General features: G+C 42.0%; 1 protein-coding gene and 2 pseudogenes across 1 annotated transcript; 1 reads left to right on the top strand and 2 right to left on the bottom strand.

Annotated features, from left to right (window-relative positions):
* The first annotated feature begins 241 nt into the window (after positions 1–241).
* Positions 242–6,469, top strand: LOC138083537 (tripartite motif-containing protein 43-like; annotated as a pseudogene).
* A 3,442-nt stretch (positions 6,470–9,911) lies between these two features.
* Positions 9,912–11,166, bottom strand: LOC138083538 (MAU2 chromatid cohesion factor homolog pseudogene; annotated as a pseudogene).
* A 796-nt stretch (positions 11,167–11,962) lies between these two features.
* On the bottom strand, positions 11,963–13,204 carry LOC138083539 (upstream-binding factor 1-like protein 1). Its single transcript, XM_068977396.1, has one exon. It carries the CDS (start codon positions 13,190–13,192, stop codon positions 11,963–11,965), a length of 1,230 nt encoding a protein of 409 aa, XP_068833497.1. The 5' UTR covers positions 13,193–13,204.
* Positions 13,205–27,158: the final 13,954 nt, after the last annotated feature.

The raw sequence follows: 27,158 nt of genomic DNA on the forward strand, positions 1-27,158 counted from the left end.
TCTCCTCTAGGTAGAGTAAAAGGGGGCAGGAAGTAGATACTGTTTGTTTGGCAGTCGAGAAAATTTCCTGCAGCTCTTGAGAGCTTTCTTTGTGTCTCAGTTTTCCATTTGTGTCAAAGCAAACCAGTCTCTTCTGTTCCCAATATGTTCCACAGTTGAGTCATCCCCCAAGTCTAATTTGCTTGTTCCTTTGTGTCTTGGGGAAAGAGGAATAAACTCCTGATGTTCTTCCCTCAGGAAAATGGACTCAGAAATCCCAGAAGCCTTCCAGAAGGAGCTCACTTGCCTCATCTGCCTGAATTTCCTTCTAGACCAATTCACCACAGGCTGTGGGCACAGCTTCTGTAGGTCCTGTCTTTGTCTTTTCTGGGAACAAGCCGAAGTCCCTGCCAGTTGTCCAGGTGCAGACAATGATAAAGACAGACAAACCTCAAAACCAATTTTCTTCTGAAGACTCTGGTATCCACTGTCAGAAAAGCCAATCTCAGGCAATTCCTGAAGTGTGAGGAACGCCTGTGTGGGACCCACAAGCAGACAAAGACCATCTTCTGTGAAGCCGACAAAAGCTTGCTCTGTTTGGTCTGCTCTCAAGGTCAGGAGCACAAGACTCACAGACATTGTCCCGCAGAAGAGGCTGCTGAGGAATCCTGAGTGAGCGATGCCCCTGAGAGCACTTAGGAAGCTTGGGGATGGTACACCTAAGAGACTAAAAGATATGATGATCATGATGCTGACTGAAACTTCTCTTTACTAAGTGCCAGGACAAATCTAGTTAGCAGTGATACAGTTGTGGAGAAAATGCCATAGCACACCTGCCTTTATGGAACGTGTATCCACTGGCTTGCTTATGAAGTCAATTTGTCGTAAAGTCATGTCTGACTCTTTGTGACCTCATGGACTGTAGCCCACCAGGCTCCTCAGTTCAGTTCAGTTCAGTCGCTCAGTCATGTCCGACTCTTTGCAACCCCATGAATCGCAGCATGCCAGGCCTCCCTGTCCATCACCATCTCCCGGAGTTCACTCAGACTCATGTCCATCGAGTCCGTGATGCCATCCAGCCATCTCATCCTCAGTCATCCCCTTCTCTTCCTGCCCCCAATCCCTCCCCGCATCAGAGTCAGTCCATGGCATTTCCCAGGCAAGAACACTGGAGTGGGTTGCCATTTCCTTCTCCAGGGGATCTTCCTGACCCCCGGGTTGAACCCACATCTCCTGCAATGGCATTTGGATTCCTTACTGCTGAGAAACCAGGAAGCCCCCGTGATTATTTGGATGACACATTATTATGCTCAACACTCTGTAAAGCCTTCATTTTGAGAAAAGTCTTTGGCTCCAAAATCTACAAGTGTAAAAAGTTTTTGCCATTGGATCTTGGTCTCCTAACCCTGGGCAAAGAAGGAAGATACAGCATGTTGAAATTAACAGGGGACAAGCATCACTAGAATCAAACTCTGATACAAGATGCCACAGTATCTGAAAATTAGCTATCTTCAACAAAACCTTGTTCCTTTCCCTAAATGGATGATTCCCTGGGTGTGGTTCTGTGGTGCGGAATCTCTTGAAATTGATCATTAGTGAGGAAGAACAGGGAAATGTGGTGATCTGTTATGGCCTTGCTGGTCTTCCTCCAGTTCCTGTATCTGACATTCCCTAGCACACTCCCTCATTTGGTCTGAAACCTCAATCTTTTCTGGCGCTAAAAGTCAATTATTTTACAGGAGAAGCTGGCAAACCAAATGAGATCTTCATGGGAAAAGATACACGATGTTGAAAGAAACCTCAAAATACATGGCGAAAGAACTGATGCTTGGATGGTAAATAGGAGAATGCATTTCTGTTTGAAAAAGATCGAGGCAGACATGCTGGAAACTTGTCCCTTAAGAGTTTGAGGTGAAATAATCATGTGCTAAAAAATTCAGACAATGGGTGGAACACTATTTAGAATAATATTCCATGTACCATTTCAACCTACATTTCCAAGCCTCCTGGGCTTTTTGGAATCTAATGGATCAGGAACTACAGCAGAAGATCCATGAGAAGAATGCAGCACAAGTGCTGAGATGGAGGTACAGGATAGGATGAGGACGACTCCGCACCAGGGATTCAGGATCTCAGGGGAAACTTCCCAGGTTTAAGACCAGTTCTCATTCTGAAGATCAAGGGGGCATTTAAAAATTCATGGGTTATTTCAGGCGCAGATGTCTGTATAAGTCGTACATTCTAAAAAGTAAGGGACATATTGAGAAACACAGGTGTTTTCAAACTAATTAGTACCCGAGCTCAGGAGGATACAAAGGAAATTGAACAGCAGTTTAAGGGGTGTGAGTTTCGTGGTAAAGAGTGGCAGTTCACTATCTAGAGAGTAAGCAGAAAATGTGACATGTTAAATAAAATCCTCAGGAGGGAAAGCAATAAAGAGAAACAGATGAAGAGTGAGAGAGTGAATTCATCAGTACTCGGAAGGAATATGAAGTGGAATGAGGATGAATGACCTTTTAAACATTGCGGGTAGGAGCCTGTGACCTTACAGAACCTGATTGTAGAGAAAAGGAATGAAAGAAATGACTGGGAGGATGAGCATCTGTTTGAGGGCAGTAGATGAAAATCTGAAGATCGTTCCTTAGGATACCCACCCTGAGGATAAAATGGAACATACCTGCTCAGAGAGAAGTCAGGCTCTGGAGTTTGGGAGGTTTGAGATGAGGCATCAGTTTACTTCTTAACATTAAAATCAGGATCCTGCACATGATGTATGAATTACCCATAGATTTCAACTGCTTACATGGGTCTTTCAGATTTGATAGGAGGCATATGAAAGAAATGACCCATGAAAAGATCTTCTCCAGATGTTTCAGAAACATGTATGAAATGGATGGAAGTTATTTGAGAAAAGGGTGGGTTTGACTCTAGACCTAGTCAAAAACCATGAAAAATAAGTGAAGGAAAGATGAATAAGTTTGATTTCTGAGAAGAAGGAAGATATGAATTTAAGATGGGTGTAGCTTCTTGGGAGACAGAATGAGTCAGAGCAAACTAAATGCTGTTGAAATCCCTCTCCCAACAGTTTTACATGAATGGATACGGAGACATGATTAGGAAAACTTACCAGTTGGTAACTCCAATTCTTCAGGAGGGAGAAAATTACTACAAAGGGTTTATTACAAAAGAAGGCTAAAAGATTTGTAAGCCAATCAGAAAGAAACAAAAGGAACTGAGTGGAAAGAAGATAGATCTCAAAGTAATATACAAAGAACTCAAGAAAATGTCCTATAAACCAAATGTGGAGCTGCTCCAGGTAAGGACCCAGGACTGAAAAATGTATTATCTGAGGCTCACACCTTTGATGCCCATTAGATGATACCAGGGGTCTGTTTTTTCATCTCTTGCATTATAAGGTGGGAGTCTCTCCTAGTGGGAAATACTATAGAGAAAGCACAACTCATGCAAATCATGATTGAGCAAGCGCTGCAGAATTGTGAAGATGGAGACTCTTCAGGGAATACTCCCTTCTCAAAATCTCCTTTTGTAATTTGATTCTGTAAAAACCAGAAAGGAACAACTTTTGTACTGTTAATGTTTTGATCTCCAGTTGGGCAATGGGAGAAATTTTAGACACATTCATAAGTTTTCACCTCATGTTGGAATATCCCAGGTTTGAGTTGCCTTTAGTTTGGGGCATATTAAACTTTTAGGACAAGCCCTAGGAAACATCAATTTACAGAGAGCTGAGGGTTGTCCAATCACTACCCTTGTACTTTTCTCTCTTCTTCTCACTCCAAATTTCTTAATTTATCAATAACTTGGATTATCTCAACATGTTGTACCAATTTCCTTTGGGGAGAAAATAAACAATGGGTGTCCTGACTGTTTTCTCATGGTGGTGATAAGAACTTTTCTGAAGTTTTCCCCACCCAAATGGTTGGCTATTTATGAAGAAGTCTAGCCTTATGTTTCCTTATTTTATTTTTGACAGGAATTGGGAGACAAACTGAAATGGGAAGTCTGATCTTGCAATGCTGATGGCACTGTGAGGGCTGTGTAAGAGATCAAGCTGCATTTAACAAAGGGAACACGTAGTGTGCCAGACAGTACTACATTGCTTGTGTGTATATGGATCTATGTGGCTTCCCATGTGCTGCTAGTGGTAAAGAACCCTCCTGCCAATGCAGAAGACACAAGAGATGCAAGTTCAATCCCTGAGTTAGGAAGATCCCCTGGAAGAGGGCATGGCAACCCACTCCAGTATTCTTGCCTGGAGAATCCCATGGACAGACAAGCCTGGCAGGCTACAGTCCATAGGGTCACACAGAATTGGACGCAACTTAACATGCACACGGGGTCACAAAGAGTCGGACATGACTGAGTGATTTCACTTCACTTCACTTAACACGCACATATCTGAGTCTGTTTTGTTGAATATGATTTCCTGTTACACTTGAATTGAAGTAATTAATAGCATATTTTGCTCCTGCGGCTGAGGGAGGTATGTGTTGCCATGCCCAATGCAGACTTTTCCAAAAGGCCAGTTTTTACTGCTTTAAATTTCAAGATCATAAACATGTTGAAGCTCAAGGCCTAGTATTTCCAGGCATTAGGTGAGAAAGGTAAGTACCCCTGGGAAATGGGGGTGAAAACAGACCATGAGAAAAATGAGAAAAAAATTTCCCAAGAATAGCCTGATCCTATTCCATGCTTGTGGGAAAAGGATTTAGATGAAGAATGTTGAGCTGAAGGATGCTGTCTTATCCTAAAGGCTTTGTTTAAGAAGCCCTGGGCAGCAGAAGGATGAACCGCATCTTCCTCTTACAGGAGTGAGTCAGCACAGCTGCACGTGCCTCAGCCTCTGCTCCCAGAACTCCCTGCACGACCCATGGCTGGGCTGATGGACTGGCTCAGCCGCTTCTGGGGTGAGTGTCACCCCACCAGTGTATCTGCCCTACAGGGTCCCTCAGTGTTGGTTTCTGTAGACAGTCTTTCCCTTTTCATCTCTCAGCTTGTGCAGAACAGCCTGCAAATAGGCACATACAGACATGTGTGGTCACAGAGTCACTAAAATCTTCTACAGAATACACACAGGCTGGTGCAGGGACTGATGCAATTCATGCCTCATCAATTACTTATAAATTTGAATAATCTGTATAATGAAGAAATGGACATACTCCAAAATGGATCCTGGATCCCTAAAAATATCATCACCTACCATGTCAGTTGTTCACTGAAAGCTGGGTATTAATCCATGGTATTCCAGTTTCAGAGTTTAAGTGCAGTTACATAGAAAAAGTTTCTTAGCAATTGAATGTATGTTATGTTTTCCCATTGATATAATCTGAGCAAACATATAAGCCTCAAAAAAAAGTATGGAAATCACAATCACATGGTTGGTGGATGGACCCCACAGAGCTCCATGATAAACCTCAGCCTAGAGGGTGACTTGTCAGGAAGCGGAAGACTAGACCTTAGGCTGGAACCGCAGATCAAAAGCAGAAAAAAGCCTACAAGGAAATCATTTATAAGAAGCCACCCTTGGGTTTTATTTCCTCAATGTCCATTTGCTAATTTAACTGAAATGAAAGAATGATCACCAATTCTCTATTCTACTACGTATTTTTTTCCCCCTTGAGCAGGAGTAATGGCGGTGGAGGTAAGATATACTGTCATGGTCTTGGAGATGATCAGTGCCTGTTGTCCAGTCTTTTAGCTGAAGTAAAAAGTACCCAGCCAGAAGCAGACATGACCTCCCTATTGTTTATAATCTCTGAGTTTTTAAGCAGGTTTTCCGTGGTGACTAATAATCTATTTCCTTGGCAGATATCCTGGCAACGTTTCAATCCAATGTTTTCCAGTTAAAACTATGTTTCTAATAACCTTAAGACTTTTCACCCAGTGAGACCCTAGATAAACCCTCTTCTCTCATAGATCATTTTATTTTAACACTAATTTTGACTGGCATATTCTCTCATCTCTCCACAGTAACTTTTTCACTCAATAATGAAGTAAGCAGTCAGCACATCAGGCTGTTCGATGATCTAAGAAATCTGAAGTATGAACATGACAGCCTCCGTGCATCTTTGGATGGTGGAACATGGAAGTATTTTTCTGCTTGGGGAGCCCAGAGCTTCACCTCCAGCAAACAGTACTGGGAGATGCTCGTGGACAGCTCTTGGGACTGGGCTGTAGGCGTCTGTAAGGATTCCTGGATAAGGAAGGACGACAGCATACTGGACGAGTCCAGCAGGGACAATTTTCTCCTTGTGTGTGGGAAGCAGGATGACCATTACCAACTCTGGACCACCTCCCCCACCACGCCTCTGTACACAGAGAGACCTCTAGGCAGGGTTGGGGTGTTCCTTGATTGTGACCGTGGGAGTGTAAGTTTTGTGGATGTTGCCAAGCGCTTCCTCCTTTGGAGTACGATGATGGCATGTGCACTTTCCCTGTCAGGCCCTTCATCTGCACTGGCCACAGGTGAAGAGGCTGACTCACGGCCCAGATGGGATGCTCAGGACTTCTTCTCTGGCGGGGCCCTTGTCCAGTGCTGCAAAAGAATACTTCATTGTCTTTAGGCTCTTTCTACTGTAATGGACTCTCCTTTTTATATTATAAAGCAGGTGTTAACTGCCAGCCTTTGTTGGTTTCTACTATCATCTTGACAGTGAAATCTTCCCTTAGAGCCGTTTGTCTGGAATATATGAAATGGTTGTTCACCTGCGCTGTGAGCTTGCTGTACTCAACAAAATATGACCATGTGCTTCCCATTTCCTGCTCTCCAGGGCTTAAACAGCATGGACAGACCTTATCCTTAACCAGATCCAGGTCAGCCCCCAACCTTCTCCTCCTCCCTCGAAAACTACTCTGTCCTACACATCTATTCACCCTCCTAGCGAAAACCGATTTGCAGGGAAATCTCCACTGACCCTGGAGACTGGGATAAGCATTTCTTTCAGAGAATCCAGAATTAGCAGGTCCTTTTTTTCTACAATAATACAAAGAAAGTGCTTCATGAGGGGCACTGAACAAATCTTTGCCTGAAGAAATTAATAAATAAATACTCCTTGTTGGAAAGGAGGTTTGCAGTAAAAGTTAGGGACTAGAGTCTAAAAGTTTAAGTTTTCAAGATTTGAAAGAGGATGTCAAAAACTAATTTGATTACACAAATTGAGCTTAAGTGTATTTGTATGTTGGATGCTCTGTTAAGCGTAGATATTATAAGTGTGGGGGTGATTGTGGGCATTGCAGTCATACTGGTGGTATGTTACTCTTTTATATTATTTTAATTTAGGATTATCACCTGGGCATGAAGGATGGGATGGTATGGCAGGGAGCATGTCTCTTCCCATTTTCCGATCATACAATAGAGCATTTCTTTTAATTTAAATATTTTTGCCCCATACTGAATTACATATTCACCATTGTATTTCTAACACTAAAGATACTTTCTAAATATATATTGATAAGTTTTTCAATACTGGTTCGTTAAACTTACTCTCTAGCTCATGTTGAAATGTTGCCAAAACTAGCACTCAAGAAACCAAGCACCACACTCAGAGAGTTGGAGAACTCAGGTTTTTTTTTATACATATAAATTTATTTATTTTAATTGGAAGTTTATTATGCCAGTGGGCCCAGAGGAGTTAACACTCCAAACTCTGAGCCCCAAACAAAGGGATTACAGAGTTTTTATAGACAGACTGTAATGGGCAACACTAGCTGCTAATAGGCTGGTTTAAACAAGGGGTTTCACACGCGGGAACAATGGTCAACATGGCGAGGGGGATGTCTGACCTGGACCGGCATGATTAAGCAGGATTGCAGGGGCTGGGTGACTGCAAAGAGCAGGACAAGGGTGAGTGGGATAAACTCCAGTTCCTAGCGTTGCAAGTCCCGACTTTCTGAGACTATGTGACCTATGTGATCTAGACTTTGCCAGGGGCAAGCTGAGGCAGAAGGAGAAGGAGGTTAGGTAAAATTTTAACTTTTCAACTTCAATAAATCTTACTACATCTTAGTAGCAAGAGTCTCCTATATTACCTGCTATTTGAAATAAAAAGAATCATGTCTTTGGTGCTAATTTTACAATTTCATATTGAGAAGAGAGGCAAATTATATAATTTGCAGCATGGTTTTCCAAATACATTCAGCATTTCAACCATTTAGAATTCATTTAAGTACAGATATTTCCTCATAGTCATGAGAATGAAAGTGTTTTTATATTTACCACAATACCACAAGCACCTACAAGAATCTAGATGGGGGGAAAAAAAGTACTTCACTTTATTTTTTGGCTGCTTCAAGTTATCTTACTTGGAATACACAGGAAAAAATCCACAAGTGAGAAGTTGTGTTCTATGGTTATGTCTTTTAAACAATGTTTTGTATTTACAATTTTTTTTTCCTAATTAAAATCACCAGCTGCTAAAAACATGAGACATTACAAACCCATTAAAAGACAGCTTGCCAAACACGACTCAATGGACACGAGTTTGAGCAAACTCCAGGAGATAATGAAGGACGGGGAAGCCTGGCGTGCTGCAGTCCACAGGGTCACAAAGAGTCGGACACCACAGTGAGTGAACAGCAACAATGCCAAACATATCGGGTTGCCCAAAAAATTTGTTCAGGCTTTTCCATAAGCTGTCGTGGAAAAACCCAGATGAACTTTTTGGCCAACCCAATAATTATTTTAAAAAACCCTCTAAGGAGACAAAAACCGTGCAGCGAACAGACTTACCCACTGTGCCAGGCAGCCCTTTCCAATTTCCCTGCCTGTATTCCCAGTAAGTTGGACAAGGAGTGCTGACCCCAGAGGGGGGACCTTGGCCTCATTCATGGTGACTGTCAGGACCCAACAAGGCGGGGGAGGCAGCTCTGGGTCTGTGACAGAGCGTGACACCTCCTGGACCAGCACCCCCAAGAACCGCAGGCCCTGAGGGCCACCCAAACCAGTGGGGAGAAGTGGGAGGCACACACAAAGGGTCCAGCTAGCTTTCAATGGTTCACCTCCCCACAGGAATCTTAATGCCGCTTTCTCACATTCCTGCAAGGTTTTGGAGTTTCATTATCTGTTTTCCCTAAACACTTAGTGAAGGGAAAGGCTACCCACTCGCAGTATCCTGGCCTGGAGAATTCCATGGGCAAAGGAGCCTGGTGGGCTACAGTTCATGCAATCGCAAAGAGTCGGACATTTTCACCTTCACTTTAACTGTATGAGACTAGCTGTAATAGCTCCCTGGGGGCTTGCTTGCTGTCTGTTTTAAATTCTTATTATTAAAAAACTGCAAGGCACTGAATTGGGATGGTATTTACAACAGCTTTACATAACTGAAAGGTGAAGGGGAGGCTCAAAGTTCACACAAATGCACGCATGCATGTACACTTGGGTTGGCCTCCATGAAGCTAGAGTGGAATATTAAATATCAAGTACTGAATTTGGGGGGGGGGGGCGGCGTCCCAGGTGGCTCAGTGGTAAAGAATCCACTTGCCAATGCAGGAGACATGGGTTCAATCCCTGGATCGAGAAGATCACCTGGAAGAGGAAATAGCAACCCACTCCAGTATTCTTCCTGAAAAATTCCAGAGGACCTTTGCAGGCTACAGTCCAGAGGGTCACAAAGAGTTGGACACAACTGGGTGGCTGAGCACATAGGCACACACTGAATTTCTAACTGTAAACTTAAGAGCTTATCCCTAAATTTACATGTATACAGATAACAGAATGGTCACTACAAGCACTTTAATATCAAGACAGATGTTAAATGTTAAGGTTCTTATTTAAACTGCTCTACATACAAAATGCCCTAGAAGCAAAGAAAGGCTTAAAACATAGAGATAAACATGATGTGGAGCGTGTCTGACCTCCTTGTACTGGCTCTGGAAGAAGGAGAAGAGCACACACAGGTAAAAAAGCCACACACTCAGAGGTAGTAGGAGCTGACAGCGAGGCTGTTGTCTGGACGGACCCTGTCCAGCGAACTGTTCAGTTCCCTCTGGGTGTCTGTTTCCCTCCTTTATGTACCCACTCACCAGGTTGGTGACAATGAAGGCCCACAGCTCCCAGTCATTGGTGAGCCTCAAAGCTGTGGTGAACTGGACTTCAGCGCTGTCCATGACGTTGGCAGAGACACAGGTCAGGCCCGGCAGCGTACACAGCTGAGCTGAGTGGCTAGGAGGGTCGGAAGGCAGGGATCACATTGCCAGCACAGCCAACAGACCTGGGAGATCTCCTGCAGCCCAGTGGCCCATATTTTCTGCCCAGCCTGCACGTGCTGGTGTAGTCATGCAGGATTATTTGGAAGGATGACAGGATGGGCTGCAATTGAGCATTTTAACCGTCTCCAGCCATGAGGACAAGTCTGTGTGCTTCTGTGCCTTCTCTCGGTAGCTGGCTCGTGTGGAATGCATCACAGTCTCCATCTGACAAGTGTGCACGCATGCTCCTTGGGTAACGGGTGGAAGAGGTCAGTGGGTTTGCTGGGTCTGCAGGATCTCTTCAGCGCAGTGTGGAGACGGTCTAGACGCACTGCTGTTGCTGCTTCATGCTCTTTACCTGCCTGGCGTCAGGAGCACCTACCTGGAGCACCAGGAAGAAGATACACAGAGACTTTCTGAGTGGGGTTCCCTTGCGGGTCCTCTACTATCTGTCCATGGAGGGTCAACAGTGGGTGGACTTCTTGCAATAGCAGCCACATCCCTTGCTGAGCGGGAACAGCGCCCATATGTACTCACATCCCACCACCCGGCCGAACGCTGCCCCACACGCAGGAGGCTGCAGGCTGACATGGAGTCCTTCTCGAGTGTGTGCAGTCGTGTAAGCTGGAAGACGAAGCGGCAGTGCCAGGACAGCGTCTGCTCTGAGATCTAGATTGCTTCTCACAGCAGTGACTTTCCTGAATCAATGGAAGTCTCTTGACAGCAAAATTCAGACAAAAGCCTTGCTGCTTCTGATTTAGCATCTTTGAAACAATGGGTTTTGCTGTGATGTCAGCCTGCCCTCTCCAGGTGGCTACCTGCCTGCTCTCTGTTCTCAGAGTGAAGACACAGCAGGGAGCTGAGCCGCAGGTGTGTTAGGGCTTCAGTGGGTTGCGGTAGCTTGAAGGAGAAAATGGCCTTCAAGCAGTGCGTGCACAGGGCTGGAAGTGCTCCTGGAAGTCCAAGAGTACCAGGTACCATGACACTTCCTCCAGGCATCATCAGGGGAAACCCTGCCTTAATGCTTTGAAGCATCAGCTTTAAAGTCACAATCAGGACAATAACATATCTTCACTTTTAACATCGTTTTAGACATGTGGCAAGACATTGTGTGAAATAAATTTCATGTATAACAAATATAAATATTATCATTATTTCTGGTATTATAATCGTTTACCGAGAAATACAGTTAGGAACAATAAAATAAACCTCTAAGGTTTCTAGCAACAAAAAAAATTTTTTTAATTAAAAAAAAAGATTTCTAGCAACAAAATTAACACTCAAACCTATTTTTACATATATAAAAGATGCAACTACTTAGTAAATGCAAGTTTTCAGGGAAAAAAAAAAAAATGAAAGAAGCCAGGAACTCTTAGGGGAAAAAAAAGAAAGTATAATGAGAGGGCATTAACCTTGAACAGATTTTCAAATATATCCTGGTTCTCAGGAGGAGGGATGGGTGGTATTGGAGGTTGGAGCAATACTTGTTCGTATTTACAGTTATTCTCCCAGCAGGGTCCCTCCCTGTCATGTATATGGACCTGACGCAGTGAACACTTCTCAAGTTATCTTCTTCCTAACCTCTCCTACTTTATATGGAGGAGGAAGGGAAAGGAAGGAAAGAAAGAAAGAAGGAAGGAAAAGAGGGAGGGAAACTGGCAACAGTGAGACTCCACTCCCTTTGACACAGATTCCCTAGAGTTTTGCTGCAAAGTCCTCTGTTCCACCATTTAAGGAATAAAAAATTAATTTTGGAGTCTGAGTCAGAGGAGTCCCCTTAGGAAGGTGAGTTACAGACAGTGCTCTCAACATCACAGTCTTCACCTTCATCCCCACTGCTTTCAAATCCACAGTCTTCATCTTCTCTGCACTGGTCTGAGGAGTTAGGGGCATCCTCCTCTGCATCTTCCTCATTTTCTTCTGATCTCCCTGAGGCAGGAGAATGTTCTCCAATCATGTCTGATGATTCTGACTTTGAAGCCTGAAGCCCCTGGTCCTCCCTAAGCCTTTCTTGCAAATTCCCTGATGATGGGGACTGCAGACCCATCCTTCTAATCTTGGGGTTCAGGCCCCCCGTCATGCTCATGTTCTTACGCTTAGCACAGGTCACCTCTCTGTAGGCAGCATATTCTTCAGGAGACAGAGTCCTGAGCCAGAGATCAAGGTCCACCTTGTACTGTGACTGCAGTTCCTCTGCCTGCTTCTTATAAAGCTCCTTCTGGTCCTGGGGGACCTGCTGCCAGCGTCTACTGATCTCCACCATGCGCTCCCTCGGGGGCACCACTTTCAGCTCCTTGCTCAACCAGAGATCCTGGTGGAACTTGTGATAGCCATTCTTCGGGGGCTTCTCGGGCTCTCCATGGAATTTCGATTTCATGGGTAAATGGTTTTCTGGGGGAGACTTCACTTTTTGGACATTTTCCTGAAACTTCTTTGGCACTTTGCTTTGACTTCGTTTGGGGACATCAGGTTTCTTGGAGTTCCAGATTAGATCAGGGTGTTGTTCTCTGAACAGAGCCATTTTCTCCTGAAACTCCTGTTTCTCTTTCTGGAAATCTTGACTGTATTTCAGCCTGAACTGTTCTGGCAGCTTCCTGTATTCCTCAGACAGAACTTTGGTCAGCTCCTGGTTGCTCATCTTGGGGTGTTTTTGGAGGTACTGAGGTCTCATCTCTTTAAAAAAGCGGAGGTAAGCTGTCAGGGGCTTCTTGGGTAAATCAGGATGTTTCTTGTGTTTTTTGCTTTTGAAATTATTAACGTTTTCCTTAGCTTCCAGGACTAAATCTTTCAAAGTGCGAAACTTTCTCAAGTTATAGGAAATCTCTAACCATTTGAGTTTGCACATTTCCCCAGAAAAATCTTTAAAAGCTACTTTGCCCCAGTCCATCACTGACTGGGTTGCTTTGAACGTGTGCCTGTCATTGGATGGAATATTTTTCTCCATACTTTCCAGTAACTGCACAATGTCTTCCTTGGACCAGTCATCTTGACTTTTAGGCATTGCCATTTCTAGGTTTTTGGGACACTTAAATGGTCCCAGCAGTTCAGACACTTCAGCAGAATCTTCAGCTTCGTCACTCTCAAGATTCAGCAGATGAGTTAATTCTGAAGTCTTGCAGTGTGCAACTCCATGTTTCTGTGGAGAAAGAAAAGGAAAGTTCTATGTGATACATGAGAGAAGCACACCCTGCTTGAGATATGTCCTTTCTATCATTTCATTTACCCTTAAGAATGTAAATGAAAACTGGCCCAACCTCTGAGTTGAGACACTTATTGAACATTATGAAGCTTCTTTTGTGTAATTAAAAATGCTCAGGTGCTTTCCCAACATGCATTCCAATCAGTCTTACCACAGGGTGTTTTACATACAAATGAACAAAACAAAACAAAAGACTGGTTGCCCCCTCAGGGGGCAAATAATAAGTGAAAATGAAACAAAATTAAAAAAATTTAAATTCCTGAAAAGGAAAGGACTTTAAAATACCAATGAGATACCATGGTCAGTCAGTCAGTCAGTTCAGTCGCTCAGTCATGTCCAACTCTTTGCGACCCCATGAATCGCAGCACACCAGGCCTCCCTGTCCATCACCAATTCCCGGAGTTCACTCAAACTCATGTCCATTGAGTCGGTGATGCCATCCAGCCATCTCATCCTCTGTCGTCCCCTTCTCCTGCCCCCAATCCCTTCCAGCATCATAGTCTTTTCCAATGAGTCAACGCTTTGCATCAGGTGGCCAAAGTATTGGAGTTTTAGCTTTAGCATCAGTCCTTCCACCGATCTCCTTTAGAATGGACTGGTTGGATCTTCTTGCAGTCCAAGGGACTCTCAAGAGTCTTCTCCAACACCACAGTTCAAAAGCATCAATTCTTCTGCACTCAGCTCTCTTCACAGTCTGTCTCTCACATCCATACATGGCCACTGGAAAAATCATAGCCTTGACTAGATGGACCTTTGTTTTCAAAGTAATGTCTCTGCTTTTGAATATGCTATCTAGGTTGGTCATAACTTTCCTTCCAAGGAGTAAGCATCTTTTAATTTCATGGCTGCAATCACCATCTGCAGGGATTTTGGAGCCCCCAAAAATAAAGTCTGACACTGTTTCCACTGTTTCCCCATCCATTTCCCATGAAGTGATGGGACCGGATGCCATGATCTTTGTTTTCTGAATGTTGAGCCAGCTTTTTCACCCTCCTCTTTCACTTTCATCAAGAGGCTTTTTAGTTCCTCTTCGCTTTCTGCCATAAGGGTGATGTCATCTGCATATCTGAGGTTATTGGTATTTCTCCCGGCAATCTTGATTCCAGCTTGTGCTTCTTCGAGCCCAGAGTTTCTCATGATGTACTCTGCATAGAAGTTAAATAAGCAGGGTGACAATATACAGCCTTGACGTACACCTTTTTCTATTTGGAACCAGTCTGTTGTTCCATGTCCAGTTCTAACTGTTGCTTCCTGACCTGCATATAGGTTTCTCAAGAGGCAGGTCAGGTGGTCTGGTATTCCTGTCTCTTTCTGAATTTTCCACAGTTTTTTGTGATCCACACAGTCAAAGGCTTTGGCATAGTCAATAAAGCAGAAATAGATGTTTTTCTAGAACTCTCTTGCTTTTTCCATGATCCAGCAGATGTTGGCAACTTAATCTCTGGTTCCTCTGCCTTTTCTAAAACCAACTTGAACATCTGGAAGTTCACGGTTCACATATTGCTAAAGCCTGGCTTGGAGAATTTTGAGCATTACTTTACTAGCATGTGAGATGAGTGCAGTTGTGCGGTAGTTTGAGCATTCTTTGACATTGCCTTTCTTTGGAATTGGAATGAAAACTGACCTTTTCCATTCCTGTGGCCACTGCTGAGTTTTCCAAATTTCCTGGCATATTGAATTCAGCACTTTCACAGCATCATCTTCCAGGATTTGAAATAGCTCAACTGGAATTCCATCACCTCCACCGATACCATGGTACATGTATTGGAATGTCCAAAATCCCAAACAGTGACATTACCAAATCCTGGAGAGAATTTGGAAAAACAGAAACTTTGATTCATTGTTAATAGGAATGCACAATGATGCAGGTATTCTGAGCAATAATAGGGAACTTTCTTATAAAACTAAATATCCTCTTAATATTATTCAGTAATCATGTTTCTTTGTATTTAACCAAATTGGCTAAAAACCTGAAAACCTCATAAAAAAAAAAAAAAAACCTGCACAGGGATGTTTTAGCAGCTTTGTTCATAACTGTCAAAACTTGAAAGCAACCAACATGTCTTTAGACAGGTGACTGTTCAAAGGAACTACACTATCTACAGACAATGGAACATTATTCAGTGCTAAAAAGAAATGAGAGATCAAGCTCGAAAGAGACATGGAGTATACTTGAATACACATCACTGAGTAAAAGATGCTAATCTGAAAGAATATGTATTTCATGAGTCCAACTGTAAGACATTCTAGAAAATATGGAGATAGTGAAGTAACTTGTCATTTTCAGGAGTTTGAGCTTCCCAGGTGGCACTAGTGGTAAAGAATCAAATATCCCTGCCAATCCAAGAGATGCAAGAGATGTCAGTTCGACCCCTAGGTCAAGAACATCCTCTGGAGGGGAAAATGGCAACCCACTCCAGTATTCTTGCCTGGAGAATTCCATGGACAGAGGAGCCTGCCAGGCTACAGTCCATGGGGTTCAAGGAGAGTCAGACACAACACAGCAACTTTCACTTACTCACAGCTACTATCACTGCGTCCATGCAATTCTCTTGGGAGGTCCAAGCTGACGTAATCTATAAAAATGGCAGTGGGAAAGAGAAGGAAACAAAATTATAGTATTGAAAAGAAAACTGTGCATAAGATGATATCTGTAGGGGATCTTATAAGAATGAATAACTATTATACCAATAGACTATTTTTCAAAAGTAGCAAAGAAGTAGGAATACATATTCAAGATTAAAATACTTTTTGAGTCTAACAGAACTCTGAATATTTAGGCCTTTGTTGGTGATATTTAATCATGTTCAACTCTTTTGCAACTCTGTGGACTGTAGCTGTGACTCCTGTGTCCTTGGGATTTCCCAGGCAAGAATACTGGAGTGGGCTGCCATTTCCTTCTCCAAGGTATTTTCCCAACATGGAGATCAAACCCAGGTCTCCTTCACTGGCAGGCAGATTCTTTACCACTGAGCCACCAAGGAAGCCAGTTCAGCCCTATTTACCTCATTATACTTTTGTTTTCTTGCTCTGTTTGATTCAATGGCTTTTTAGCCAGGTACTAAAAAGCATCACAGCTCTTTCCCACCTCAGGATATCCACCCACCCCACCCTATTTATCCTTCAAGTCTGTCTTCAGATGCCACTCCCTTATGCCACTGCCTTACTTTAGACTTCATTATGTATTCGTTTAGTACACTCCTTTTTCCCCCTTCTTACACTGATCCAAATTGTAACTACAATTCTTATAGCTTTTATTCAATTCCTTGCTCCCTGACTATAACCTTCATAAGGGTAGGAAGGATGTCTGTGTTGTTCATAACTACCCCTTGGTGCTTAAAACAAATGTTAATATGTAAGCAACAGAATAACCCAAGAATGCATTCAGATGCAGTATTCACAGTATTGAAAATATATTTACAGACTGAAAGACAGTCTCAAATCACAGTGACAAAATCTCAAGTCAAAATACTGTGGCTAGTAGATGTGAGTTTATTAATCCAGAGTGATTTCGAGGAATTCCACATAAATCTTGGGCAAAAAAAAAAAAAAAAAAAATTCTCTTTAAAGTCTTAGCTTTCCATTTATTCAGGACTCTTTGCTGATTGCCTGTTCTCTTCAGGAACTAGCTAATTAAAAGTCTTATTACTAATCCATGTTAAGATTCTCTAGCTCAGGGATTTTCCAAAATCAGAACAACTGACCTTTGGAACTGATTATTTCTTTCTTGTTGCGCTCTCCTCTGCCTTGTAGGCTGCTTAACAGAATCCATGGTGTCTACCCATGAAATAATAGTAACATCCAGTTGTGACAACCTAACATTTTGGATAAATCATATCAACAATTGTTCTCTGGAAGGAAAAATCACCCCCAATTGAAACCACTGTAGTGTAAAAAACAAATGAGACATTGCTCATGATAAAATTTGTTTTTTTAGTTGGATAAATCATATCAACAATTGTCCTCTGGAAGGAAAAATCATCCCCAATTGAAACCACTGCAGTGTAAAAAACAAATGAGACATTGCTCATGATAAAATTTGTATTTTTAGTTATGATGAGAAAATTTAAACATGAAGTTCTCTTCCGTGTTCATTCAGGCCTCTTTCCTTCTTTCCTAGTGTGCAGTGTCCATCTGCATTCCACTCTAACCAGATCTCCTCAAAGATGCGGGTGTCCACTCAACCATAAAGAAATTCCTTTTCCCTTTTTTCTAATGCTAGCAATGTAACTTGAAAGTGTTAATCCCCCAGTCATGTCCGACTCTTTGGGACCCCATAGACTGTAGCCCGCCAGGCTCCTCTGTCCATGGAATTCTCTAGGCAAGAACACTGGAGTATGTAGTCTTTCCCTTCTCCAGGGATCTTCCCAATCCAGGGATTGAAACCCAGGTCTCCCACATTGCATGTGGATTCTGAGCCACCAGGGATGCTCATAGTCTAGGTAACAACACACAAAATTAGTAGCAAGTCATCATGACACCCTGATAAAGAGCTGGGAAAGAACACTCTTCTTTAAAAGGTTATACTGCTAGTGTTGGGTGTTCCCCTACTGTCCCTCAGATGGTAAAGAATCTGCCTGCAGTGTGGGAAACCTGGATTCAGTCCCTGGGTTGGGAAGATCCCCGAGAGAAGTGAATGGCAACCCACTCCAATATTCTTTCCTGGAGAATTCCATGGACAGAAGAACCTGGTGGGCTATATTCCATGGAGTTGCAGAGTCAGACATGACTGAGTGACTAACACTTTCATTTTTCACCTAGACTATATATCTTTGGTGAACTTTATATAAAATATCAATATATAGTTTTAATGTCTGTTACTTTGTCTTGAAAGGTTTGTGACTGTGCCTTCCACGTCTAACAGGCAGAGTAATTCTCAGAGCTTCTGCAAGTCTGTCTCCTGAGTTATACTTCTCAGCCTGGCTTGAGTAAAATGCTCTTTTTTTCCCCCTTGATTGTTAATTGAATTTTCAACAACAGTAAGATCCATAACACAGCTTTGATATGCTGATTCTTAAAACTGTAAAATCTAAAACATGCAAGGCAACAGTACAGAAGCTAATGAAGCAAATAAGTAATAATATGAAAGAGAAACACAAAAAAGGGACTTCCCTGGGGTGGTCCAGTGGTAAAGAATCTGTCCCTGGTCCAGGAAGACCCCAGAGCAACTAAGCCCCTGAACCACAGTTACTGAAGCTGCAGCACCTAGGCCCTGTGCTCTGAGAAGCCACCACAATGGGAAGCTAGCCCACTGCGACTAGAGTAGCCCTTAGTCATCGCAACTAGAGAGAGGAAGACCCAGCTCGGTCAAATAAATAAAAGAAATGAAAAGAAAAAGAGAAATACCAAATATATATATATAGTCCAGTCACATATTTCCTAATATTCCCACTTTTCATGCACGCAGAATTAGAGATTTGTGTTCAAAGATAAGATGTTGAGGGAAATAATAGACTCTATGGTATCTTCTTACCTGGTTGATGAATAACAATATTCATACAAAATTGTTGAGAAATGTTGTCGAATTAGTCTGAACTTTCATAGAAGCAATCCTTCCTTTACTCCATGTAAGAAGCTTTTCTGGATTCCAGCTCTCTAGAAACTGTGTTGATCTTCCAACCACAGGTTACACAAATCAGGAAAATTTTTTCTCCATGTCCTTCTTTGATTCTTACTGGGCTGCTTTCTTTCTGTAAATGGAAGGAAGATAAATATTTTTCTTCTTAAAAGGATTATGTTAATACAGTATTTAGTTGTGGATGTTTCCCAGGCATCTTTGGAAATGAACTGTAAGTGAGGAGAAAAACTCATCAAGGAAGATTTCCTAGTAACTGGGGATAAAGAAACAGAATGAATGACAGTTTTCCCTAAAATGAGATTAAAGGGAACAATTGCTACCAATCTCATTTCAACATAGCAATAACTTGTCCCTCCTCCCAGTTTTTTTGTAGATCTTATGCCTATCTTTTAAAAAAAGAATTTCCTTTATTATTTTCTCTAGAAAGAAAACAATAAACTAAAGCCCTTCCCTTTAAAAAAAAAAAAAAAAAGGCATGCTTGTAGAATTCAGAGCCCCCCTCTCCAAAGTTTGAAAGTTTCCATAGTCTAAAAGACCACTGTTTTAGGTGACTGGAAATTAAATCCTATTAAAGGGATAGAAACTTAGATAAAATGCTTTAAAAATGTTCTATTAAACATGCAATAAACAAGGGACCTCCCCAGTGAGTCAGTGGTTGAGACCCCACCTTTCAATGCAGGGGCTGTGGTTGGATCCCTGATTGGGGAACTAAGGTCCAACGTGCCCTGAAATGTAGGCAAATTTTAAAAGGAAAGAAAAAAAATTTTTTTATTCAGAGATTTGAAGAAATTTGACAAAAATCATACTTACATCAGTAGTAGAAGTGGGGCCAAAAAACTACATTTTTCTGCACTTTTCATTATCTAATAACAGTAACTATATCTAACATAATCTTGAATTCTTAGTCATTGGCGACAAATCAAAGGAAAGGTGACAGGAGAAGAACCTGGGAAATAAATGCTCCAATTCATTTAAATTTGGGGGTGTTTGTTAGAGAAAATTAGCCTGTCCTCTAACTTGTTTGAGAGATATTCACTTGCCTGAAATATATGTAAGAAGTGAACTCACAGTTTCATGAATTTAACACATTACAAATTGTGCAATTTTTTCACATTTCAGTCATCATTTATCCCAAGGCCATGTTGGTATTCAGTCGCTAAGCCATGTCCAATTCTTTCTGATCCCATGGACTGCAGTACACTAAGCTTCCCTATCCATCATTATCTCCTAGAGTTTGCTCAAATTCCTTCCTCTGAGTCAGTGATGCTGTCTAACCGTCTCATCCTCTGCTGCCCGCTTCTCCTTTTGCTTTCAATCTTTCCCAGCATCAGGGTCTTTTCCAATGAACCAGTTCTTCGCATGAGATGGGCAAGGTGTTGAAGCTTCAGCATCAGTCCTTTCAATGAATATTCAGAGCTGATTCTCTTTAAAATTGACCAGATGGATCTCTTTGCAGTCCAGGAGACTCTCAAGAGTCTTTTCCAGCATCACAGTTCAAAAGCATCTTCTCCAGCATCACAATTCATCATCATTTCTTTGGCACTCAGCCTTCTTTATGGTCCAATCCTCACATCCATACATGACTTCCAGAAAAACCATAGCTTTGACTAGATGAACCTTTGTAGGGAAAGCTATGTCTTTTATTTTTAATACACCATCTTGTCGTTATTCAGTTGCTCAGTCATGTCCAACTGTTTGCAACCCCACTGACTGTATTACACCAGTCTTCCCTGTCCTTTACTATCTCCCAGAGTTAGCTCAAACTCATATCCATTGAGTTGGTGATACCATCCAACCATCTCACCCTCTGTCGTCCCCTTCTCCTCCTGTCCTCACTCTTTCCCAGCATCAGGGTCTTTTCCAATGAGTCAGCTCTTTGCATCAGGTGGCCAAAGTATTGGAGCTTCAGCTTTCAGCTGCAGTCCTTCCAATTAATATTAATATACTGTCTAGGTTTGTCATAGCTTTCTCTCCAAGGAGCAAGTGTCTTTTAATTTAATGGCTGCAGTCATCATCTGCAGTGATTCTGGAGCCCAAGAACCAAATCCCAAGATATTTTCTTTGGTTTTCTTTCTTGTGAGGCATGTTATCATTTTGTTTAAAGAAATGCAAATTCTCAGTCATGTGCATCATTCTTTCAAAAGCAAATCTGTTTTATTTTTTCAATGTGTAATGTTTATATATCTAAAGCTTTAATAAGGATTCTTTTTTTTAATATTTATTTATTTGGCTGTGAAGAAGGCTGAGCGCCGAAGAATTGATGCTTTTGAACTGTGGTGTTGGAGAAGACTCTTGAGAGTCCCTTGGACTCCAAGGAGATCCAACCAGTCCATTCTGAAGGAGATCAACCCTGGGATTTCTTTGGAGGGAATGATGCTGAAGCTGAAACTCCAGTACTTTGGCCACCTCATGCAAAGAGTTGACTCATTGGAAAAGACTCTGATGCTGGGAGGGATTGGGGGCAAGAGGAGAAGGGGACAACCAAGGATGAGATGGCTGGATGGCATCATGGACTCGATGGACAAGAGTCTGAGTGAATTCCGGGAGATGATGATGGACAGGGAGGCCTGGCGTGCTGCGATTCATGGGGTCGCAAAGAGTAGGACACAACTGAGCGACTGAACTGAACTGAACTGAACTGAACTGACTTATTTGGCTGTGCTGGGTCTTAGTTGTGGCATATGGGATCTAGTTCCCTCACCAGGGATCAAACCCTGGCACCCTGGATTGGGAGTGCAGTCTTAGCAACTACCACCAAGGGAGTCCCAGTAGGTGACTTTGAATATATGCCTATTTAAATCCTACTGTCTAAAGGAAGATAATTATCATATGTCACTTATATGTGGAATCTAAAAATGGGGTACAAATGAACTTGTCTCCACAAAAGAAATAGAGTTATAGATGTAGAAAACAAAACTATGGTTACCAAGGGCTAAGTGTGTTTGTGTGGGATAAAGTGGGCAATTGGGATCAACATATACACACTACTATATATAAAATAGATAACTAAAAAGGACCTAATGGATAGCACAGGGAAATCTACTCCATATTCTATAATGGCCTATGTAGGAAAATAATCTAAAAAAGAGTGGCTATTTGTATAATCAAATCACTTTGCTGTACACCTGAAACTAATTACATGACATTGTAAATCAACTATACTCAAAAAAAACTTTAAAAATAAAAATCCTGACTGTCTCCTTCTAAATACTGTTTTCCATTTTCTTATCACTAGGAACATTATCTTCCATAATATATATTTGCCATCCCTGAAAGTGAAAGTCCCTCAGTCGTGTCAGACTCTTTGCGACCCCATGGAATTCTCCAGGCCAGGATACTGGAGGGGTTACCTTTCCCTTCTCCAGGGCATCTTCCCAACCCAGGGATCAAACCCAGGTCTCCTGAATTGCAGGTGGATTCTTTACCAGCTGAGCCACAGGGGAAGTCCAGGAACACTGGTGTGCATAGCCTATCCCATTTCCAGCGGATCTTCCCAACCCAGGAATGGAATTGAGGTCTCCTGCATTCCACCCTGATTCTTTACTTACTGAGCTATCAGGGAAGCCCATCCGTGAGGAAATCTCAAAATCAAACCTATAGAATAAAATTATAGTATATATAATCATTTCAAATCTCAAAATAATGGAATTTCCTTGGCCTATCAATCTGGAAATAAATTTATGACTTGCCTTTTGTTGACATTATGCTTTATTATTTTCAGTCCTATTATGTTAGCTGCATTTTGGAAAAATTTGTTACTGCCAGAATAATAGTATTTATATTCACTCTTTCATTCATTTATTTATTCATTCATTCATGACATTTTTATAGTATTCTATGTTCTAAGCATGTATAAGATAGTGGGAATAATAAAAAATATTTTCCCTACCCTCTTGGGATTTTCAGTCTAGTAGCACTGGAGAAGGAAATGGCAACCCACTCCAGTGTTCTTGCCCAGAGACTCCCAGGGACGGGGGAGCCTCATGGGCTGCTGTCTATGGGGTCGCACAGAGTCGGACACGACAGAAGTGACTTAGCAGCAGCAGCAGCAGCAGTGGAATCCAAACAGGGCTTCCCTGATAGCTCAGTTGGTTAGGAGACCCCAGTTCGATTATCAGTGTGAATCAGGGAGAACTTATTCTCCGGTCACCCACTCCGCTGAGTCTCCTGCTGAAGCCGCGCCCTCTGGTCCCAGAACCAAAAAGCGCCTTCTGCCTTAACCCTGCATAGCTAACCCCAGGGAAGCTCCCAAGACCTCAGAGGAATCAGAGCAGTGATCACCAACCCTGAGGCACGGATGGCACCAGTCCGTGGCCTGGAAGGAGCCAGGCCACCCTGCAGGAGGCGAGCAGCGGGTGAGTAAGCAAGGTCGTCCGCGCATCCCATCCCTCACGTTACCGCCTGAGCCATGCCCCCTCCCAAGTCCATGAAAAACTATCTGCCATGAAACTGTCCTGAAAAGGCTGGGGACTGCTCCCAAGGATGGAGGCTTTTCTGTGTCTCCATTTCTTGTAGGCATAAAGCCAGCCCCTGAAGTAATAGATCACTTTGTTCCCTGAGTTCCAAAGGGTGGATTCAAATAGTTGCTAATCAAGGGAGGAACAGCCAAAAAAACTCTTAAAGGGATCAGAGAAGCTCATCAAGATTAGGGGACAGACTAGCTGAGATGAGATTAAACGAGTGCAAGCCTTGCTCACACCCTAATTTTGTCAGACCACCTTTGATCCAATGTTGTAAAAAACCTTCATCAAATCCTCTGGGGTTGAGGCACATAGTTTATTGAGGCAGAAGCCTGGGATGTCTCTCTTTGCCTGGCAAGGCAATAAAGCTTCCCTGGTGGCTCAGACAGTAAAGTCTGCCTGCAACACGGGAGACCCAAGTTCAATCCTTGGGTTGGAAGATCCTCTGGAGAAGGAAATGGCAGCCCACTCCAGTACTCTGGCCTGGAAAATTCCGTGGATAGAGGAGCCTGGTAGACTACAGTCCATGGGGTCGCTAAGAGTTGGACATGACTGAGCGACTTCACTTTTCTGCTTCACCCAAAACTCTGTCTCTGGGATTTAATTTGGCACAGATATTCAGAGGCCAAGCTTTCCTATAACAAGCTGACGTTGTTTCTATGCAATGATCTCATTTGTCAATTTTTTTAAAGTATTACATTCTTTCAACATTTCTATAAATTAAACCATTTTGCCATCTTGTCTTGCTATAGATTTTTGGAATAATTTGATGATTAATTTTAGGTCTGTTATCTGAATTCCTTGGTTGTTTACATAGATTTTAAGGACTCAGAAAGTAGTTTCCAGGTACTGTTTAGTTTTCTATTTGATGTAGCTCCTAAAAAGGGCATCCTGCTCTACTCATGTAAATACATTACAAGTGGTAATATGTGTGTGTGTTAGAAAGAATGTTTAGCAATAGATAAGCAGATAGTGTAGTAAATGATCTGAGAAAAAAAAAGAAGTTGGTTTTGAGTGTTGGCAAATGACTCTTCAGAAACCTCTGACTTGGAGCAAGCAATAATGAATGTATCTATAGGAAAGCAACATTTGTAACTGTGCATAAATATGAGAAATTAAAGTGACCATTCATGGGATGTAGAAATTAAGATCAAGAACTGATGGTTTTGAACTGTTGTTGGAGAAGACTCTTGGAATCCCTTGGATGTCACAGTCTTTGTAGACCGGGATCTAGGGACTGGAATCGACAATAAGAGGAATGCAGGGGACACAAGTCTCGAGTGAAACAAGGGTGCTTTATTTGCAGAAAAGCATGTTTACATATCTTCATACAAGGCAGCAAAACAAAGCCAAGCAAATAACATCTTCAAAGGGCCAGAAAGCATTCCATATCCTGAGTAAGAGGGGCATCACTGAATAGATTACTAAGTAAAATGTCACTGAAGGGAGTCACTGAAAGGAATCCAAGCAGGTGCCCTTTCTCATGATCTCAGTCCTGAGAACTGCGTGCAGCTCTCCTCACTACTGTTTCCCAGGAACTGATAAGGAATAGAGAGTCCTTGAGAAATGGCACACAAAAGAAGAACATATTGAATCCCTTAAAGTTGAAAGTCCCCTGACACTTGGACAGCAAGGAAATTGAACCAGTCTGTCCTAAAGGAAAAGAAAGAAAGAAAGTGAAGTTGCTCATCGTGTCCACTCTTTGCGGCCCCATGGACTGTAGCTTACCAGGCTCCTCCATCCATGGGATTTTCCAGGCAAGAGTACTGGAGTGGGTTGCCATTTCCTTCTCCAGGGGATCTTCCCAACCCAGGGATTATTCTCGGCAGATGCTTTACCATCTGAGCCACCAGGGAAGTCCTCTTAAAGGAAATCAACCCTGAATGTTCATTGAAAGAACTGATGCTGAAGCTGAAGCACCAGTACTTTGGCCACCTGATGCGAAGAACTGACTCCTTAGAAAAGACCCCATTGCTGGGAAAGATTGAAGGCAGGAGGAGAAGGGGATGACAGTGGATGAGATGGTTGGATGGCATCATCGACTCAATGGACATGAGTTTAAGCAAGCTCTGGGAATTAGTTATGGACAAGGAAGCCTGTCGTGGTGCAGTCCATGGGGTCGCAAAGAGTCAGACAGGACTGAACTGAACTGAAATGTATTTTACAAAATAAAATGTTAAAAGGATTTGTTTTCTGGTGTTGTGTCAGGAATGAGATTTACAGTCACAGTGGGGAGGAGTTCCTGATTATAGTTTCAAAGAACTTTAGAATAATCCCTTCTCCTCAATGTTTTGTTTTTAAATGCAAAGGTGTCAATAATAAAGATAGAAGGGAAAATTTTTAAATGTAGCTATACTCATATAAGAAGACTTTAGTTGAAATCTAACCCACTTTTACAAAAATTAATTCTATTAATTCATATATTCAGAAGCTGATTTTTAATGACAAATTCTATTTAAGATAAAGGACATCAAAGGAAACCACTTAAGTTTGTGACTATATCTTGTGTACGCACTTTCCTGCATTTTAATCAATGGGTTGCAATAAAGGCATTTTTAAAAAAAATTTTTAAGTGTTACTTTTATTTATTTATTTTATTTTGGCTGTGCTGAGTCTTGTAGCACACTGGAACTTCGATATTAGTTGTGGTATATAGGATCTAGTTCCCTGACCAGGCCCTCTGCATTGGGAGTGAGGAGTCTTAGCCACTGGACCACCAGAGGAGGCCTTAAAGCATTTTCTAGATCATGGGTGAGGGCAGAAGTACAGATCAGTGGCACTGTGTACATTTCTTCATTTTAACAGCTATGTGTTGTTGTTTTTTTTAATCTTTGATTATCTTTTATAAGGATGTTATTTTATTAACCATTACATCCTCAGGCTGGTAGATTGTCCTTTGAACTGTCAACTTGCCAGAAAATACTTGTTGATTGAATTAACATAGTTGCTTAGAAAACAACATGTTGCTTGTATTTTGTCTGATCTAGGAGACTTGATGACTTGTGGATTTTAATTTGGGTCAAAAGTGATTTCTTACTCCCACACTTCTCAGCAGGGTGATTTTGAACAAGAAATCCTGCTTGGATGGTTGTGACACTTAAATGAAATAATGGAGGTAGAAAAGTTTAGTTAACTACTTTTTGTTAAACCAGTCCCTGGCTGGTACTATTATTGTTTGATTTTTCAGACCAAATAGGACTCACCACCTGGAGCTATAGGATGAATCAAACTGTGGAAGTCCAAGCTATTTGGAGGAACCTAACACCAACAACAAAACCGTATTTTTGTTTTGTTTTTTTATACAGGAGGAAAACTGTTGGAGAGGGGGATGACTCTTAGGAAACCTTTATAAATAATTCAAAATCTGACTTTTACTGGAATATTCTGTTTTTGACACAGTAAAAAGAAATAATCAGTCACAATACCAAGGTGTTTAACAATGTGAGAAATTTGAGATGTGGACATGGCCAGCAATATCTTTGAATTCTGAAAGACCTAAACAGTTTTTTTATATGGTCTACTATATTGTTAATTGATTACTACTGTATTACTGAATTGATGCCTTCCAACTGTGGTGCTGGAGAAGACTCCTGAGACTCCCTTAGACAGCAAGATCAAACCAGTCAATCTTAAGAGATATTAACCCTGAATACTTGTTGGAAGTACTGATGCTGAAGCTCCAGTATTTTGGTCATCTGATGCAAATAGGCGACTCATTGGAAAAGTCCCTGATGCT

This window comes from Capricornis sumatraensis, chromosome 8 (assembly GCF_032405125.1).
Source record: "Capricornis sumatraensis isolate serow.1 chromosome 8, serow.2, whole genome shotgun sequence".
NCBI classification, from domain to species: Eukaryota; Metazoa; Chordata; class Mammalia; order Artiodactyla; family Bovidae; genus Capricornis; species Capricornis sumatraensis.